The 18,709-nt window shown below is 63.8% G+C and overlaps 5 protein-coding genes across 5 annotated transcripts; 3 read left to right on the top strand and 2 right to left on the bottom strand.

Annotated features, from left to right (window-relative positions):
- Window positions 1-5,872: 5,872 nt before the first annotated feature.
- Window positions 5,873-8,223, top strand: PFL1_05913 (uncharacterized protein; the record flags this gene model as incomplete). Its single annotated transcript, XM_007883448.1, has 3 exons — window positions 5,873-5,965; window positions 6,047-6,444; window positions 6,534-8,223. 3 exons carry the CDS (start codon window positions 5,873-5,875, stop codon window positions 8,221-8,223), a joined length of 2,181 nt encoding a protein of 726 aa, XP_007881639.1.
- Window positions 8,224-8,623: 400 nt separating this feature from the next.
- PFL1_05912 (uncharacterized protein) lies at window positions 8,624-9,933 on the top strand (the record flags this gene model as incomplete). Its single annotated transcript, XM_007883447.1, has 2 exons — window positions 8,624-9,536; window positions 9,656-9,933. The coding sequence occupies 2 exons, from the start codon at window positions 8,624-8,626 to the stop codon at window positions 9,931-9,933; spliced, it is 1,191 nt and encodes a 396-aa protein (XP_007881638.1).
- A 394-nt stretch (window positions 9,934-10,327) lies between these two features.
- On the bottom strand, window positions 10,328-10,936 carry PFL1_05911 (uncharacterized protein; the record flags this gene model as incomplete). Its single annotated transcript, XM_007883446.1, has 5 exons — window positions 10,328-10,348; window positions 10,445-10,524; window positions 10,617-10,670; window positions 10,804-10,815; window positions 10,924-10,936. The coding sequence occupies 5 exons, from the start codon at window positions 10,934-10,936 to the stop codon at window positions 10,328-10,330; spliced, it is 180 nt and encodes a 59-aa protein (XP_007881637.1).
- Window positions 10,937-12,359: 1,423 nt separating this feature from the next.
- PFL1_05910 (uncharacterized protein) lies at window positions 12,360-13,136 on the top strand (the record flags this gene model as incomplete). Its single annotated transcript, XM_007883445.1, has 4 exons — window positions 12,360-12,486; window positions 12,635-12,646; window positions 12,832-12,903; window positions 13,045-13,136. 4 exons carry the CDS (start codon window positions 12,360-12,362, stop codon window positions 13,134-13,136), a joined length of 303 nt encoding a protein of 100 aa, XP_007881636.1.
- Window positions 13,137-13,540: 404 nt separating this feature from the next.
- Window positions 13,541-18,486, bottom strand: PFL1_05909 (uncharacterized protein; the record flags this gene model as incomplete). Its single annotated transcript, XM_007883444.1, has 3 exons — window positions 13,541-13,590; window positions 13,704-17,021; window positions 17,118-18,486. 3 exons carry the CDS (start codon window positions 18,484-18,486, stop codon window positions 13,541-13,543), a joined length of 4,737 nt encoding a protein of 1,578 aa, XP_007881635.1.
- Between the last annotated feature and the right edge of the window lie 223 nt (window positions 18,487-18,709).

The following is an 18,709-nucleotide window of genomic DNA, read 5'->3' as shown; positions in this document are numbered from 1 at the left end:
GAAGGCAGGGACGAGGCCGAGACAGGATGAGGGCCGGAATGGAGGTGAAGATCGATGGCCGAACAGCGCAAGGTCGCGAGCGAACGAGGACGGCGGAATGTGCAGCCAGCGGTGGACGTCGAGGTCGTCGAGGTCGTCGAGTGCAGGCGCAGCGCGAGGTCGGATGTCGATGACGAGGCAGCAGTCAAAAGAGCGATGACGACGGCGACGACGAGAAGACGATGTGGCAGTTAGAAGGATCGAGTGTTGTGAAGGACGATGGGCAGTGCGGTGCAGAAGTCACGGCGGCGCCAGAGTCAAAAGGAGAAGATAGAGAGGTGGGTGAGGTTGAGATGAGGTGGGTGAGTGTAGCGCGTTTGTGGGCCGGCCAGAGGCAGGCGGAGCCGTGGCAGAGAGGTGTGGCAGCCACAAGACAAGCAAGCAGGCAGCCGCCAGGGTCGAGCAGCGCGGGCCAAAGGACGGGGCAGACAGCGCAGCCACCAAGCCAGCGGCAGGCCAGGCAGCGCACCCAAGGTCGAGTCGCCAGGCGGCCCAGCCAGCAGAAGAGAGGGACGGTGGTGTGAGGCCGGGTCGACGGCAAAGCAGCAGAGCAGGCAGGGCCGAAGTCAAAAAAAAGCGGATTTTCATGCGGCCGGTCGCATCCAAGCGAGCGGTTGCAGCAGAGCAGAGGCAGGCAGGCAGGGCGGGCAGCCAGCCAGAGAGGCAGGCAGCCACGTCGCCAGAGTGGTGCGGGGAAAGCGCGGGCAGTCGGGCAGTCGGGCAGTCGGTTGGTGGAGGTGGTCGGCAACACGGCCGATCGGGCGCAAGGGCGACGATGACGACGGCGAGATGGCCGTAGGTTCGGGGTAGTGGCGACGTGTTGGTGGCGGCAGCGAACAAGTCGACGACGAAGACGACGGTGGCGGCGTGGGGCGTACCGCAGAAAGCAGGCAGCGTCGATAGCGTGGCCGAGAGGCGGGTTATCATGCGCAACGAGCAACAGAGGGTCCCAAAGAGAGCGGTTAGGGAGAAGCAGAGGAGGGGGAGCAGCAGCACGGTCAGCGGGGATCGTAACTTCACAGCGTCCTCGAGAAGCCAAGACGGCCCCGACCTCTGACAGGTCCATCCTTTGTCGACCACTCGGCACGCCGCCTAGCGGTGGCCTGTCGTCCCTCCGACGGAGTCAAGAGGGCGAGCCGGATTCGCCTTCTGACAGCGCGAGCGGACGGCGGACCAGCAGGGATGCGCCAGCCAGCAAGCCAACTTGGCCAACAAGAGATCCATGGCATGGCCACGACTTCTCCTGCCACGCATGGGATCCTGGCGTCGGCTCTGCCTTCTCAACACGTTAGTCGCCAACGACTCCGCGCCGCATGGTGCGGCATCCCGCGCCGGATCACGAGCGACTGGACGACTCTTCGGCCACCGCCAAGTCGGCCTGCTGAGCAGGCGTCGGCCCCGACCTCTCCCCCCTTCCTCTCGCTCGCAAGCCCCGCATTCCGGGCCTCCTCGATGAAGGAAGACGAGACGGCACTCACCGAAGACGCTCTGGCGGCCAGTCAGGCCCGCCTTTGGAGTGGTGACGAGATCCTCCTCTTCGACGTCGGACAGGCTCGGCCGGCCTTCGCTCTCGTCAGCCAAAGCGGCCCATCTCCGCGACGCATCGGGTGCCGCGCCCACGGACGGCAGCGGTAGCAAGGACGAAGGCGCAGGCTGCCGCTTCTGTTCGCGGGAATCGTCGGTATCGTCGTGGCCCATGGTGCTGCGGGTGCCGCCTGGCTCGGCCTGCCCCTTGGACGCCATCGCGGGACCTCGCCGTCCCGTCCCGGATGTGGCTCGAACAGGCGCCGACGCAGGCACGCGCCCTCACCGACGGCTGCGTAATGGTGAGTGCTGGGCTGTGTAGCGAGGCGAGGTGTTGCTATCTGGACATCGGTCGGAGGCGAGCTGGACTTGAATGAGGCGGCGTCGGGTGCTGAATGTCGCCAGTGGTTGGTACAGGTTGCCGTGGCGAGCCGGCGCGTCGAGATGGCGGACGGGTAGGAGAGGGTAGGTAGTAGTGAGTGGTATCGAGATGTCTGATCCGTGGAAGAGTCTGCGAGCAGCAGAAGGGATGAGATGAGAAGATGGTGGTACCGGTCGAGGAGCATGCCCGTGTGGTGATGATGACAGCGACGGCAGACGACAGACGACAAAAGAGCGGTACCGGCGCCGGCCTGCGACGAACACCGGCCTAAAGGGCGACTCAGGACGATGAGCTCCGGGATTAGCAGCAGCGGCAGCCCCATGCCAGACAGAGAAGGCCATCGCTTCGAAGACGAGACGCCTCCGTGTGCGCCGGCACGCATACAAGGAGCCGCTTCGGCTACGTCGCTCTGGGCTCGCCTGCGCCAGCGCGGCCGCCCTTTGCCCGGCCGCCAGATGAACCATGTAACGCATCGAGGAGATCACCCGGCCTCTAGGGCCTGACGAGCAGGCAGCAGGTAGGCGCTGGAACATGCTACTGTACGAGGCCATTCGCACATGGCTGCGCCGTCGACTCCAATACAAATTCCGTGCCCGTCAAGCAGATCCCAAAGCAGCAGGGCGCTGGGCTAAGAGCGAGCGGCGGCGACAACCGGACGCCAGACCGGGCCACGCCGATTAAGACTTGCCAGCAGGGATCTGGACGTGGGCTTTCCCCGCCCCGCCAGGCCACGAAGCTGGCAGGAAGACCGGCCGTGACTTGGCGAGGCGGCCCTCGTCTGGCGGGATCGCTGTGGCTGCCCTCGTTTGACCTGCAGAACCGCAAGGGCCCCAGCCTCGCTGCCGTGAAGAGGTACCGTAGACGGGACGAGCCTTTGCGGATCCCAGCCTCGGTTGAGACGTGTGGCCGGTTGTGTGGGGTAACTGACCGGGTGCCGCGTGCTTCAGAGGGCTGAAGGCTCGAGACTGTGGTCAAGGGCCTCTCGACAAGAGTGCAGTCAACGAGTGCTCATGCCTCCTGTCTCTTAGCCTGTGCTCAGCCAGCAAGAGAGCTCCAAGCCTTCATGAGTGACCACAACCATCTGCAGTCTGGTAGCGGCTGTCAATGTGCTGACGAGAAAGTTGCTGCAGTGCAGCAAGGCTCAAGCAGGACTGGTAAGATAGCTGCAGCACTGCTTCAGCTGTTCTTGACCTGTTCTACTGTGGCAGAGAAGTGTGCAAGTGGGGAAACAAACAGGGACAGCTAGACAGATGGGAGATGATGTTTGCACATGCAGCCTGCATGTCAAGGAATATCCCAGTAGCCTCCCCCCTTGGGTTCTTCCTCCTTTTTCCCCTGCCCTCTCCCTTGCAGCTTGTACCAGTCTTGTACCATTCTTGTACCAGTCTTGTACCAGTCTTGTACCAGTCTTGTACCAGTCTTGTACCAGTCTTGTACCAGTCTTGTACCAGTCTTGTACCATTCTTGTACCAGTCTTGTACCATTCTTGTACCAGTCTTGTACCATTCTTGTACCAGTTTTGTACTTGGTACAAGTCTGTTACACTTTGGTACACACCCTGATGGGTATATATACAGGCCCTTCTGGCCTGCCCCTCTCCCCCTTCTCCTCAGGCAATTCACACCCATTCTCCTTCCCTCACCTCCTCCCTTCCCTCCTCCTCAAGACTGGCCAGTCACCATCTCTCTTCCCTCACCATCACCTGTCAGCCTCAACAGGTCAGGACTCCACCATCTGTCAAGGATTCCTTCAGACACACCAGCCTTTCTGTGTTGACATCTTGTCTTCCTCAAGGCCTTACCAGGACCTTAAAGGAATAAGCCCTGTACACCTCCTACCTTGGTCCAACCTGCCCCCCTCAACCTTTACACTGCATCAGCCTTGTTTACTTCAACAACTGATGCACTTGAGCCTCACCATGTGACACTGTCAAGTTTGCCCATTGGGCTGACCTTGGACATGCAGTACTTGTCCACAGCTGATGCTGAATGCCAACAGCTTGTTCTGCTGATGCCCTTCCAAGATGTATGATACATCAGGTGGCCATTGAAGACCAGTTGCTGCTAGCTATGAATGGACACGCTTGTGAGTGCGGCGTCTTGCTTAACCCCAACCCTAGACCTTGTGCCACGCGCGACGCTGTGGTGAGACGCGAGTTCATCGTCAAGTTGTCATCTCGGACCACACTTCTTGAACAATTTGGCATTCAAGAAGGCGGCGAGTGAGATTGCAGGATCTTCTTCTTTTGACGCTATTATCATGAAGGCGATGAAGTCGAAGGCATGGCGAGTGACCCGGTCCACTCGGTTTTGGCATTGCCAAACTTGGTCCTGAGGTTGCGCGCAAGGTGGTCCATGGACTGCTGGTCCTTGATGTAGGCTGACAGACGCAGCTTGTGGTGTAGTGGAACATCTGATGCAAAGGTCAGGGTTGCCAAGTAGTGCTGAACAAGTACTGCCTTGATGGCCCCCAGCATCATCAGCCACTCCTTGCACCACTCAAGGAAGACTGACTTCTTCAAGCAGGCAGCACAGACATTGTGTGGAAGGGAAAAGCAACATGGCTGAGCCAGTTTGGAGGAAGGGGGTAGGGACCATCAAGGATGCAGGAGCATGATGGTCTTACATGATCGATCAACAAGTCTTCAAGGATGCCTGTGCAGGGACAATGGCTTGTCATCAAATCAGCATGCTGCTTGACAACTTCTCACCGCACTCGCATCTCACCAGAACGTCGCGCCTGGCACGACATTATCGACACTCACCTTCCTCGATACACCGAACTGACGGGTTTTGAGCGCGTCGCATTTGACAGCGGTGTTGACAGCTGTGCGGCCTACGCCGCCATGGAGATGTTCACCGCGTGGCGCAACAACATCGCTATCCACGTCGCCAGTCATTTCAAGAAGTACTGCAAGAGCCGCGCTGATCCTGCCTGCTTCTGAGGCAGGGCCGTAAAGCGCCGCCTCACACGCTTTGTCAACTCACTTGTCCACAACAACCTCCTTGAGATAGACAAGTTGTCAGCAGAGGAAGATTCATATGGATGAATGAGTGCTTGAAGGTGGACCTCTGTTGATGTTGTCTTGTTATTGCACCCTCATGTTGCACAAACAGTGCAGCTGTCGCATGCTTGTCAACAAGTGTCTTGGCAGTGACACTGCCCTAACAGGCTGCAAATGTATTCCCCTTTGATGTCCTTGATGACCAGTGCTCCCAATGGGCTGCTGCTGCAGCCTTCGGTCTTGAGGCAGAGCAGTGGACCAGCATTTCTGTCACTGCAGCAGCAGACTGATGCGCAGCTGTACTCGACCTGAAGGCTGCAACAGGGGCCGGGAAAGATGCCGAAGCTCAGCCGAGGGCTCCTGTCCGCCACCTGCCGCTTCGACCAAGCCATCTCTCACTTTCCTCACTGATACCGTTTGGTCGTAGTCCTCTGGCATGTTCATCGTGCTTATCTGTCACCGGAGAGGAGCGATAAGGCCTTGGACGGTCTCGGAAGGTGACAGTCTGCTCGCTGCGCCGGATATCCAGGGCCAGCGCCATCTCGGTCGTGGACGACGACGACGACAATGGGTGAAGCCGGCATGCAACCCACCTGACCCAAGCTGCTCCTCAGCTCGGTTGCCAGTGGGCGGGGCAGGATGTCGCTCATCCACCTCTCCGCTCCCCGCACTTGTCGCTGCTGCTTATCTCGGGGTGGCCAAGGCGCTACCTGGCCACGAGGCAGGGGCTTGGTCGCCGAAGCAGCCTTCCTCTCTTTCGATCTGTACTTAAGCTGCTGGCCTGCCGCCTCGTCGTCGCTCCATCACCCGCCACTACTCTGCCCTGCTCGACCACGCAAAGACCCTAGATTCAACGCCACCCTGCACACCTACGACGACCTCGGCCATTCACAGCCTGCTACGTGACGGACAAGCCAACCAGCATGGACGCCCAGCCTCTTGCCCACAAGTCCACGACCCGTTTGGCGGCCGGCCCGTACCACGGCCATCCACTCGACCCTCCCACCGCCCAGGAGGTGAGCATGGAGGGCACCGTGGACTGGAAGGATTCTTGACAGACCCGCTGAGGCTGCCTTCCCTCGCCCATCCCCCTTCAGATCACCGCCACCACCTCGACCTTCCGCGTCTGGCTCGCCGAGCATGGCGTCAAGGCCTTCAAGATCGTCACGGTCCTCCTCAAGGAACCGCCCAAGGCCTCGGTCATCGCCGCCGTTGGATGGCCCGGAGGCTACCCGGCTGTGCCCAATCCACCGGCTCTAGAGCGCGTCATGGAGGTTCACGCCATCGACGTCGTCAAGGGCGAGGCCTACGAGGCCCTCGTCCGCCTCGACGGGCCCGAGCCCCAGGTCAAAGACGTCCGGAAGCTCGACAAGGGCGTCCAGCCCAGCATCACGCCAGAGGAGCTCTGCCTCGCCGAAAAGAAGATCCGGAAGGACGAGCGCGTCGTCAAGCTGGCCGCCGAGGTCGGCATCGAACCCGAGCAGATCTTTGCAGAGTGAGTCGGGAAAGATTGGGCCCCAGGTACGTCCCACGTCCTCTGCGCTTGGCTGACGCTTCGACAATGGACCGCCTCCGATGCCGCAGCGGCTGGACCATTGGCTGGGACAAGCGCTTTGGAGACCGGCGCGTCCAGCAGTGTTTGCTCTACGCCCGCCTCAATGAGCACGACAATCTCTACGCGCACCCGCTCGACTTCCAGCCCATCCTCGACTGCAACAGCGACGGCGGCGTCATCGCCATCGACTTCCCACAGCACCGCAATACGCCCGATGGCAAGCTGTCAAGCGGAACCACGGCGCCGCCGGAGAGCATCTCGTTCGAGGCGCCCGCGTCGCGTCAGAGGATCCCACCGCCGCTCGAGCCATTCGAGTACCTCCCGGACCTGAGCAAGCAGGAGATGCGCACCGACCTCAAACCGATTCACGTCACCCAGCCGCAGGGCGTCAGCTTCAAGCGAAGTGGGAACGTGCTCGAATGGTCCAACTACAAGCTCCACGTAGGCTTCAGCCCACGCGAGGGCATCGTGCTCTCGACTATCTCGTACATGGACGCCGATCGACCGGGCGCGTCGATCGCACAGCCAGAGGAGCGACCCATCATCTACAAGATGACCCTGGGCGACATGGTGGTGCCCTACGGCGAACCGGCCTGGCCCCACTACCGCAAGTTTGCCTTCGACGTGTCCGAGTACTCGATCGGCTACCTGGCCAACTCGCTCTCGCTCGGCTGCGACTGCCTGGGCTCGATCGAGTACATGGACGGCATCGTGGCCAAGCACGACGGCTCGGCCGAGGTCATCAAGAACGCCATCTGCATCCACGAGGAGGACACGGGCCTGCTGTGGAAGCACACCGACTACCGCGAGGGCGGGCGGGCCCACGCGGTGCGCGGCCGCAAGCTCGTCATCTCGATGATCTGCACCGTGGCCAACTACGAGTACGGCATCTACTGGAACCTGCACACCGACGGCAACATCGAGTGCGAAATCAAGCTGACGGGCATCCTCAACCTCTACGTGCTGGGTCAGGGCGAGCGCCCGGCGGGCTTCGGCACCGAGGTCATGCCCCGCGTCAACGCCCACTACCACCAGCACCTCTTCTCCCTCTACGTCGACCCGCACATTGACGGTCCCAACAACAGCGTCGTCGAGCAGTCGATCGAGGCGCTGCCGGAGCCGACGGGCTCGAACGAAAACTTTGCGGGCAATGGGTTCACCGCCAAGAAGCGCGTGCTGCGCACGTCGAAGGAGGCGGTGCGCGACGCGTGCGCCAGCGAGGAGAGGAGCTGGACGTTCATCAACCCGAGCCAGCACCACTATGCCAGCGGGCAGCCGGTGGGCTACAAGGTCGTCTGCCCCAACCTGCCTCCGATGTACGCCAAGCAGGACTCATTTGTCGCCCGGCGGGCTCCCTTTGCCAAGCACCACTTCTGGACGATCCCCTACGCCGAGGGCCGCCGCTATCCGGCGGGCAAGTACGTGCCGCAGACGCCCGACGCTCCCGACGACTCGCTCCAGAACTGGGCCAACGAGGACGGCAACATCGCCGACACGGACCTCGTCTCGTTCATCACGTTTGGCACGACGCATATCCCGCGCCCTGAAGATGCGCCTGTGATGCCAGCAGAGACGGTGCGGTGCATCCTCAAGCCCGTCGGCTTCTTCCGTCAGAACCCGGCGTTGACGATCCCCAGCACCCAGGACGCCAAGTCGGTCGCGGCCCAAGCGGCGGCGTCGGCTGGATCCGATGACTGCTGCCAGAAGGGGAGGCTCTAATGTCGCTCCGTCCGGCCATGACGCCTCGTCAGACTCGGTCGAATGCTATGCGACGTCGAGGCCGTGCCGTGGTGTGAGTGCGGGCGCCCTCTTTGTCGGACGAAACAGAAGCGGGCCCGGATTTGTATTGAGGCTCTCGTCGTGTGAGGCAGGTCGAATAGAACCAGTTTCAAATTCAAGGCCCGTATGATTTTGAAATCGGGCCGGGCGAAAAGAAAAAATGCGCCCGGGGAGCGAGGGCAGGCCACAGCAAGCAAGCAAGCAAGCTGACAACGGCCGGGGCCTGGGCAATCAGAAGAACCGGCTCCATCGCACTCCACCATCTCGCCGCCCTCACCACCTCCCAACCTCCTCTTCCACGTTCGCCTCCGCCACAACAACAACGACGACGACGACGACGATGCTGTCGCGATCCGCCGCTTCGGCGCTTCCATCCACCTGCCAGGTCCTCGCCGGCTCGGCGACGACGGCGGTGGCTAAGCGCACCTTTTCCGTCTGCGCCGCGCGGTGCAACAGCAACGATGACGCCTCGTCCTCCTCGACATCTGCGCCGCGCTCGCAACAACCAGCGACCTCTGGCTCGACAAACGACAACGGCGCCGTTGCTTCCTCTTCCTCTACCGCCGCCTCCTCTTCCTCCTCGACCGGCGTCTCGTCTCCTTCGACAACGACATCAGAAGCGGCGACGCCAAGAGCCAAGCGGACCATCCCGGCGTCCTCGCCCATCCTCGACAAGGTGCTGCCGCTCTCCTTCCCGAGCCGGACGTTGCGCTCCTTTCCCTCGCTGCTCCAGTTCTCCGACCCCATCCTTGACCCGCATCCTTCCAACGTCTTCCGCGCCGCGCCCACCAGCCGCACGCCCTACCCGTCCAGCGTGACGTTCTACAACGATCCGCAGTACTACGAGCCCACGCCGCCCAACGCCGAGTCGCTGGTCCTGTCTGGCGGCTCCGACTCGGACGAGGTCAACTCGGAGCAGTACCTCTCGACCGTCACGCCGCTCTCGGTGCAGGAGATCCGCAACCTCCACCGCCATGCCATCGTCCTCAAGCGTGTCGTCCACATGACCACCAAGGGCAAGGACGCCAGCATGTACGCTCTCGTCATCGCCGGCAACGGCAACGGCCTCGTCGGCTACGGCGAGGGCAAGGACGTCGACTCGTCAAAGGCCGGCCGCAAGGCCTTCCACCAGGCCGTCAAGAACCTCGACAGCGTCGCCATCCACGTCGGCAGCGATGGCTCCCGCACCGTCGAGACCCAGCTCGAGGCCAAGTGGGGCGCATCGACCGTCGTCCTCCGGCCCCGGCCTGCAGGTGAGTCCGACATTGCCGACGGCTGCCGCTTCGTGTTCGCCCTCGGGCGTGGGTCGGGTTCGGGGACCACGCTGACCCCGCGCTTGTCTTCTTCACGCCCCCGATCCCCCCTCCGACAGGTTTTGGTCTGCGTGTGCCTCCCGTCATCCACGCCCTCTGCCGCTCTGCGGGCATCTCGGACCTGAGCGCCAAGATCTACGGCTCGACCAACCCTATCAACGTCGTCAAGGCGGCGCTTCAGATCTTGTGGGGCGGAGCGGCTCCTCTCGGCCTTGGCGGCGTCAAGGAAGGTACCATGAGGCGGAAGGACAAGGGCCAGGGTATGCGCGGGCGCGTCGACATCGAGCGGAGTCGCGGCAGGAGGATCGAAGAGATTCGCCTCGATGGTCGCAAGTAGAGAAAATTGGCCGCAGCAGGCGGTTGTCAGGCGGACGCCATCGTCTTTGCAAGCTCCTCCACGCCCCTGTGATCCCTCCGGCCGTGTTTGCCGCCTCGAGCTCGACCGTCTGATCGAGAGGGGCGCTAGAAGATGAAGCCCGCCGCGTCGCGAGGATTCATTCGATGCTAGAGAGGCAGGAAAGCAACTGGGAGATTAGGCACAAAGATGGGGATATGAGGATAGAGATGGAGCTGGAACGCCGCAAGAGCGCCGGCTACGCAGGCGGCCACTAGCAATTCACGGCGCCTTGTCGAGAGGGCGCGATCGAGATAGAGCGCTAGGCCCGGTGGCGTGCGCATCGAACGGACAGAGACGAGAGGTGGTCCCGGCCGTCAACAGCTGGGCGAGCCGCCTAGGACTTCACCACCTTATCCTTTGCAGTCGATCCGGGCGCGGAAGCCAACTGCCGGTCAGCGGATCGCAGCTGCCTCGATCCAGATCGCGAGCGTTCAGGATGATGCCGACTCACAAGAAGGCGGTGCATGATGATCTTGTCGCCATCTCTCTTCGTATAGGCGATGCTCACGGCGGGATCGCCCTTGTGGTTCTCTGCAGCTCTCAACAATTCCGGGCAGAGCGGCAGCAAAGTCAGGCAGCCGTCGAATGGACGGCATACAAGCGCCGCGTCCGACGCGACTCACTGTGGAAGCCCTGGACGATGCCCTCCTCTGCCCCTCGACCGACGTTGAACAGGACTGATGGCGACGGACCCCGGATCGAGGGCGCCAGAGAAACAGGGGCGGTCGAGCGAGGGCTTCAGCGAGCGCTACGACGTCGAGGCAGACGGTCGAGATGGCCGCTGCGCTCGATGTGCAGTGCCCAACCCACCCCTGTCGCCGACTGAGGCGGGATGACGACGGTGACGACGACAGGGCAGTGCGATGGCGTGTCAGTCTCGATCCGAGGCTCCGACGCGACGGGAGCCGGGCCCCTGCGCCCAGCACCTACCATTGAGCGTCATCGTGGCTGGTCACTGCTAGAAGCCGCGGCTACGCAGAGGGAGAAGGAGGGTGGGCCGTCCTCGAGCGACGACGACGATAGAAGGCGTCGATGATGATGCTCTTAGGAAGCGGGGAGGGGCGGTGTCTTCTGTGGATCTTGCTCAAGGGCTGTGAGGGTGCAATGCTTGCGCTTGGCTACGACCAGAGACGAGGGGTTTGACGTTTGAGCGAGGGAGAAGAGGGGGCGACGATGGTGGAAGAGAGGCAGGACGGGGCCCGCCAGCCCTTTTTGAACGCGCAGACGAGGAGAGCCGGCGGGTCAGCAGCTCAGCTTTCGGCCCCCTTCTGCTCGTCCTCTGCGCTTGCCCTGCCCGGCCCTGCCCTCCCTTCGCGCGAGCTCCACGGCTCGAGGGTAAGCGGCATGCGTGCACCCAAGCGCGGCTGGGCCAGGCGAGAGCGCCAGCCAGGGTGGGTCAGGTAACTGGCCTCGCGCTCCCCAGCCTTCAGTCCCCTTTCACGCGGCTTCGGTCCTCGCCGAGACCGAGCGCGGGCCATCCATCGGACCAGCAACACCGCCCCACGCCCTCGAACTTGGCCAACAGATCGATCGAGAGAAAGGCCGGGAAGACAAGCGAGCCAGCCAAGCCGACCCACTCTGAGCTCGGGCGATCAGACGTGAGAGGCCCAGCAGGGCAGGCGGACGGGCGCGCGTGTGACCTCATCGAGGCCGTTCGTTGGCCAGCAGCGCTGCTTGCTGGCTGGCTTGGGCACGGCCAGGCTCCGCCACCTTCGGCCCAGCCCGACAGAGCTCGAGCGGTTCCATGTCGGTGTGTCCGTGCGCGGTGGGGCAGGTTGGGCGTGCGTGCGTCTTGCTCCGCCTGGCCCCAAAAAACCCGGAGGTCCAAAAGCGAGGTCGCGCGCAGCTCGACAGCAAGCGTGGACCGACCCCGACTGGCCGGCCATCCCGCCAGCCAGCCACCCAACGCTGGAGTGAATCAGCGAGCCAGAAAGCAACACCTACCGACCGACCGGCTCGAGCCCGGTCAGACGCGCGCTCGCACGCTGGGATGCCTCCCCAGCAGGTCAGAGGTGAAAGGCAGGCTGGCCGCGATAAGGAGCAGCGCAGCGGAAGCAGCCGGTGGGACCGCCGCCTGCCTGCCCGTGCGTCCTGCTTGGGCCACCCGTCCTCGATGGACCTGGCCCTGCGTGCTTGGGCTCACAGCCTCGACGAGGCAAGGCAAGCCGAGGCGGGCTCGAGGCCAGCAGCCAGCCTGCTCACCTGGTGCGTGCGTCGAGAGGGACAGCAGCGGCGGCTGAGCGTGTGCCGTTCGCCACCCCCTTTTAAACGCGTCGAGGCCTGGCTTCCCCTCCTCCCTCCCTTTCCCTCGCTTTCCCCTCTCTCCCTTCATCCGTCGCAACCGCCTCTCCGCCGCTCCTCTGCGCATGTTTTCAAGCTCCTTCAACCTCTCTTACTCGCTCCGCTACGCAAGCCTTTCCACGCCGAGCCACAAGGAAACCTTTCTCGCCTCGTCAACCTCGATCGACATGAGCTCCACCGAGACCTTCCGAGGTGAGTGGCGGCGGATGCTGTCCCCATTCTCGGTTCCGGAGCGGGTGCTTGTTCGTCGATGATGATGGCAGAGGATCGCGATCGACTGACGCACCTTTGCTACCGCCTCTCTTCCTCGCCGACACCTCTCTTGCTCGCCATCGCACAGTCGGCGACAGGGGTAAGCAGAGGATCGTCGCCACCGCCGCGCGACGACACCGACTGCACCAAGCCTTGCATGCAGCCCTTGATGCGCAGAACATTCGGTGGTCCGCGTCGCCGTCGCCATCGCTGACATCGACACGGCCCTCCATGCTATCGCTCGTCGCCATCACGACGCACGCCTGTGACGCGTCGCGCACGCAGTGCTGTTCAGCATTGGCCAGCACGAAGAGGAGGGTGTCATCGAATCCTTCACCGAGAACACCAGCCACGAGCGTGAGTACGCCGCCTGACAAGGTCGCCCAACCGTTGCGTGAGGCGCTGTGTGGCCCAGGCTTCGAGGGAGGTTGACGTCGTCCCGCGCCGTGGCTCTGATGATCCTGCTCCTTGCCGTGCTGCAACGCGGGCGCGACGCAGAGGTCGCCATCATTGGCTACATCAAAAAGTCGGACGCGAAGCCCACCTCGATCCACCGCAAGGTCGATGGCCTGACCAAGATTCGCAAGTGAGCGCGTCGCCACAGACGCCGGAGGTGATGTGTCCATAGGGCCGGGCGAATCTCTCCCTCGATTCCGCCCCTGCTCGGACCCTTCACCTCGTCAGCACCGCAGAGTGTCTCTTCCTCGTACCGTTGTGTCTCTCGTCGGCCAGTGCCTCTCTCTCGACACCCGCCCACCGCCTCGTGCTGCCGTCGGACACACCTCGAAGCCGTGCCCCTGTCAGCTCCGCAGCAGCCAATCAATCACTGTCTCTCGTCCGCGTTGCAGAGTATCGCATTGATGCCGGCGTGTATGTGTGAAGGGGAAGCTGCGTCGAGACCAGGCGCCCTCGCGATACGAGACGAATGGCTCTCATGACCCCGTCCGAGTGCGGATGGGTTCGCAATCGTCGCTTGGCTGCGCATGGTGGCGCCTCAGAGTCCGTCATCGCTCTGCTCGGCCGCAACCTCGTGCAACTCGATGACTGCGCGGGCCCGCGGATGTAGAGGGGCAGAGAAGCAGACGCGGCGGTCAGCGGCAGCGCAGGGCCAGGACGCCGTCGCAGTGGCCGGGTGCAGCGGGCACGGGGCGACTCACGGTACTCGTTGAAGTCCTGTCTCGAGATCTCGCCATCGACGCCAGACTTCCTGGCGATGGTGCCGGCACCCTTTTGCGCGACGGCCGGACCGAGCCCGGGCGTTGCGGGCGCTGCCTGCTGCTGCTGCTGCTGGCCGGGCAGTACGGGTGGCGGATTGTCGAGGCCGAGCATGAGGAGCAGTGCGGCCTTGTACACGTCGAAGCCCTGCTTGTGCTCGTCGGGCGTCTGGCGGATGGCGGCGAAAAAGGCCTGGGGCGAGTCGCAGCTGAGGAGCTCCCAGAACTTGCGGCATCGCTCAAAGCTCACCTCGAGCGGCATCTCGACAATGTTTTTCAGGTTCTGCTGCAGCGCCAGGATGTTGCGGATCATCTTGGTCACGCCGGCGCGGTTAATGGCGCGCAGGTGCTGCACCGACTGGATCAGCAACGCCGACATGAGCGACGAGAGGCCCGTAAAGACGAAGCGGCGGTTGTCGGGCGTCAGCGTGTCGGAGAAGATGTCGTCGAGGTGGGCCATTTCGGCGTTGAGGTCGACGACGTGGGGCGACGGCTCGATGGCCGTGTCGTCGTTGAGGACGTAGTTGCCCTCGGAGACGGCCTGGCCGAGGTGGTAGAGGACGCGGACGCGCAGCTCGATGCGCAGCGTGAAGAGGATGACGTTTGACAGGTGGCGGTAGACGTTGGGCAGCGCCTCGTACCGCGCCGCCATGTCCTTGCTGAGCGGCAGCTTGAGCTCCTCGGCGGCCGCCTCGTCGGTGCGCGGCACCGAGTCGATGACCGACAGCCGCGCCTGTGGCCGCTTGGCGCGCGGCACGTCCTCGTCGGCCGCCTTGAGGCGCGAGAGGTTGCTGAGGAACCACTGCAGGCTGTGCTGCAGGTGGCCGAGGGCGAGGAGCTTCTTGCGCGACGTCGTCATGTCGTGGAAGCCGATCGGCGGGCCGCTGCGCGCCAGCGCCATCTCGAAGCGGTTCTCCTGAGCCTGCAGCTCCGACAGCCTGTCGGCCTCGACCTTGGCGGGCTGCAGCATGTCGACGAGGCAGGAGTAGAGCTCCGGCCGCTGCGCCCAAGCGGCCGAAAGCGTGTAGCTGGACCCGTCACGTGCGCCGGCCGAGGTCGCGGAGGAGGAAGACGTGGCGGACGGGATCGAAGCCGAAGAGGCGTCGACCGCGACGAGATCCCTGAAGCGCTCCCCGCACCTCTGATAGTACTGGACGATCGTGGTGATGATGAGGCGCGAGTACGACTCGCGATGGAACGGCGTGGTCCGCAGCATCGAATAGAGGCTGTCGATCAGCACGATGATGTTGGTCACCGACTTGACGACGGGCCGGGTCGCTGTGCGGCGCGAGGCGGGATCCTCCTGGAAGGCGTCGGCGCCGCCCGTCGCGTTCTGGAAGAGCGACTGGACCTTGTCCTCGAGCTGCGGCAGGAAGACGTCCTGGACGAACTCTTCGAGGAACGCGCTGAAGCCGCGCGACGTCTCGCCCGCCGCCTCGCTCGGCAGCACCGCCTGGACCCGCTCGATAAAGGCCAGCGCAGGCTGGAAGAGGACCGATACGTTGAACGCGTCCGGTTTGACCAACAGCCGATGTCCACCTCCGGCGTAGCTCTCGTCCTGCCTGGTAGACGAGACGATGGTCTGGTTGGCGCGGGCCGGAGCGGCACTTGCGCCTCCGCCGATGGTGCTGCCGGCGGCGTTGGCCGCGTCCAGCGAGCTGACAAGCCCGGGCACCGAAGCTCGAAGCGCCGCCGTCAGCGCGTCTTCGTGCCGCCGCAGCACGCCACTCTGCCGCTTGCCCGTCTTGAGGCCTGAGTCGGTCAGCTTAAAGAGCTGCTTGCTCCGATCCCGCCCGAAGCGGCCGCTGCGGAGCACGTCGTTGACCGAGACGATGGCGTTGCGGCTCGACGACGACTGCTCGTCATCCATGAGGTAGTCGTGAAGCAGGGTGCGCACCTCGGTCTGGATCGGCTTCCAGACCTCGACCAGCGATGCCACGCCGGACACCCTCTTCGAAGCCAGCTCGTCCTTGAAGCCGGACCGGCCCGCAATCATCCCAGCCACCTCGTAGACCACACGATGACCCTGGAGCACCGCGTCCAGCTTCGAGAAGAGCGTCCAGAACAGATCCCGCATCGTCTCGCCCTCGCGCTGCAGCGCCGACGACTCGCCGGCCGAGATCCGCAACATGCTCGAAACGGGGCGGTTGCCCATGTTGAAGGATGACCGCGACGCGCGGAACGACTCCGAGAATGACTTGGCCAGCGCCGACGACGAGGCAAGCAGCACCGATTCGGGCCGGAGAGCCACCGAGAAGCGCCGCATCGGCTCGTTGCGCGCGTCGACCTCGTCGATCGTAGCGTCGACGAGCTGGTGGACTTCGATGGGCAACCTCTGACTGACGGTGTCGAGCGCCGTGCCCAGCTTGCCCAGCCTCGCCAGACTCTCGAGCAGCATCTCGATGTAGAGGAAGCTATCGGCTTCCGGGTTCTGATCGAACTCGGCCGCACCGACATCGACGCCGAAGCTGTCGCCCGCCACCTTGACGTTGCTGTCGACGCTGTAGGACGACGGCATCCCCAGCCCGTTGGCGCCCGTAGCGATCTCGCCCGTCAGCGCCGAGAGTGACGCGCTGGCCGTAAGTCCGACATCCTGGATGTTGGATGCCAGGTTCGGGTCGAAGGCCGGCCGTGCGCCAAGCGTCTGCAGATAGCGGCTCAGCTTGAGCGGTCTCTTGCTCTGACCGTCCTGACCGGAGCCATCCAGGTTGGGGGATGGCTGCTCGCTGTGGTCGCCGTCCGTGCCGCGAGCGGTGGAGTAGGCGACGCCAAAGTCGACGGCGGGCAGCGCCTCCTGGCCCACCGCGTAACTCTTCCACCGCGCGTCGCAAAAGTAGCTCTTGAGGTACAGGTGGTTGTGGAGCTCCTCGATCAGGATCTCGAGCATGGCCTGCTCCTGGCCCTTGAGATACGCCCGCAGGTCCGACGTTGCCCCGACCTCGACAATTTCGGGCTTGTCGATCGTCTTGAGCGACCGCACCAGTAGGTTGACGGCCTGCAGGAAGCGCTTCTCGGCCATGAGATTCTCGAGCCGGTCCGGGACGCCCTTGAGGTGTTCGACGACGTCCAGGAGGCGCAGCGACTCCTTGACCGCCTGAGAACGCTGCCACATCTGCACGAGGTCCGCACGCTTCGCTCCGAGCGCCTCGCGAGAGTCCCTGAGCCGCCGCCTTGCGCCCGACACGCTGTTCTGTGCCGCCGTCAGCGCCAGCAGGACGCTGTTGTGGAGGGTGATGGCCGTGGCAAAGGACTCGTAGTGGTCTGCAGGGTGTTCGCGGGTTTGATCGGCGGGGGTTCGAGGTTGTCAGAGAGGACTCGAGCGCTGTCCTGAGACCGGGACGAATCCGGGCAACTCACCATCCACGGTGCCCTGCAGCGACGTCTCTATGAGCCCCTTCATGCTCTCAAAGTCGTGCCGGCTGGCCCCAAGCGAGCTCTCGTCGAGCATGGACAGCGCCAGCGCGACCGAGTTGAAGTCGTCGTCGGCCACAAAGGGCCATTCGGCCTTGACCTTGCGCAGCACCGCGTTGATATCTTGGAAGCCCCGTTCGTCGCTGTGCTTGACATAGTCGCCGAGGGGCCTCCTCTCTGCCGCCTGTACGTCCGAGATCTTCTTCTCAGTCTTCCTCCTCCGCGTCTCCTCCTCTGCCGTGGTGCCCCGCATGATCCTCGCTGCCTGGTGCTTGCGTCCCGCGGCGCTGAGAGCGGCGAGCACGGTACCGAGGGCGGCCGGCTCGTCGGCGTGCGTGAGGGATCCCAGCGGTGCGCCAGACTGCCGTTTGGTCGCTGCGGGCGTGGCGCCGTTGTTGCCGCCAGGTACCGAGAGACGATTGCCGCTGCCGCCGCCGTTGGATCCAAAGAAGCCGTTCTCGGGAGGGTCGATCGGGGAAATGCCGCCGTAGATGTCGTCTTCGTCGCCGGAAGAGATGCCGCCGTCGCGATCGTTGGCGGACAGGGCGACCTGAGCCATCAACTGGGCCGATCGAGCGTGTCGGTCGGCCGGCTGGTGGTGTTGCTGTAGTGGGTGGGCCGACTGGACGGAGGTCGGTGGGGGCAGCTGCTGTTGGCTCCGGCTTGCGCTAAGGAGGTCGCGGCCAGGACCGGCGTGCGGCCTAGTGGCTGATGTGGGGGGCGGCGACGGCTGCTGCTGCTGCTGCTGCGACATGGCCGCGTCCACGCCAGGGATGATGCGCAACGACGGCCGTGCCAGCGTGCTGCTGCGTTCCAGCCCATCCACTGCTGGCGCCTGCTGGGGCCGCCGCACGGACCGTGCCGGACGGAGCGGCGAAGAGGGTCGTCCTATGGCGCTTGCGGCGGCGGCCGCCGACGTGTGGTTCATCAGAGCAAAGCTGGCCGTCGATTGGTTGGTGGGGCTTCCGGCGCGAGGGATGCCGACGAGCGGGTAGCCTTGGGGCGTCTCGGAGTAGCCGCCGCCGTAGCCCGTCTTGCCATCGATCTGCGAGATGGAGTCGGACGGTGCCAGGCTGACAAACGACGGCCCAGCGCCGACGTTGCTGGGCGCCTGCCTCGTGTGGCCGTTGCCGCTGACGTTGGCGCTGCCATGGATGGTCGGGTTAAAGACATCGGCGACGTGGTGAGCGGTGCCCGATCCTAGGCTGGTGTTTTCGTGCTTGATTCGCGAACGTAGATCCTTGATTGTATTGTGGCGGGACATGGTGGGTAGCGGCCGGGAGGTTGATAGGCATGCATCAAGGACCGGGTCCATGGAGATGCGCTTTCGGCAACGGTCCGAGGCCCAAGGTGGGTGGGTGAGCGCCCGAGCCCTCGACTAGCCTACCGTGGCCCTGAGCTCGGCTGGTCGAGAGCAATACGGGTTGAGCCCGGCCAGCGACGGCGGTTTGGGCGAGGGCGGTCAAGAACGGAAGTGGCGCGGTTCTTCGGGCAGCGGCGATGTAGCAGCTGGAGCGTAGGCAGGAGGGCTGGTATGT

Source organism: Pseudozyma flocculosa, assembly GCF_000417875.1.
Source record: "Pseudozyma flocculosa PF-1 unplaced genomic scaffold scaffold00022, whole genome shotgun sequence".
NCBI classification, from domain to species: domain Eukaryota; kingdom Fungi; phylum Basidiomycota; class Ustilaginomycetes; order Ustilaginales; family Ustilaginaceae; genus Pseudozyma; species Pseudozyma flocculosa.
Note: the sequence above shows the minus strand (reverse complement) of the source record. Positions and strands in the feature narration are given on the sequence as shown.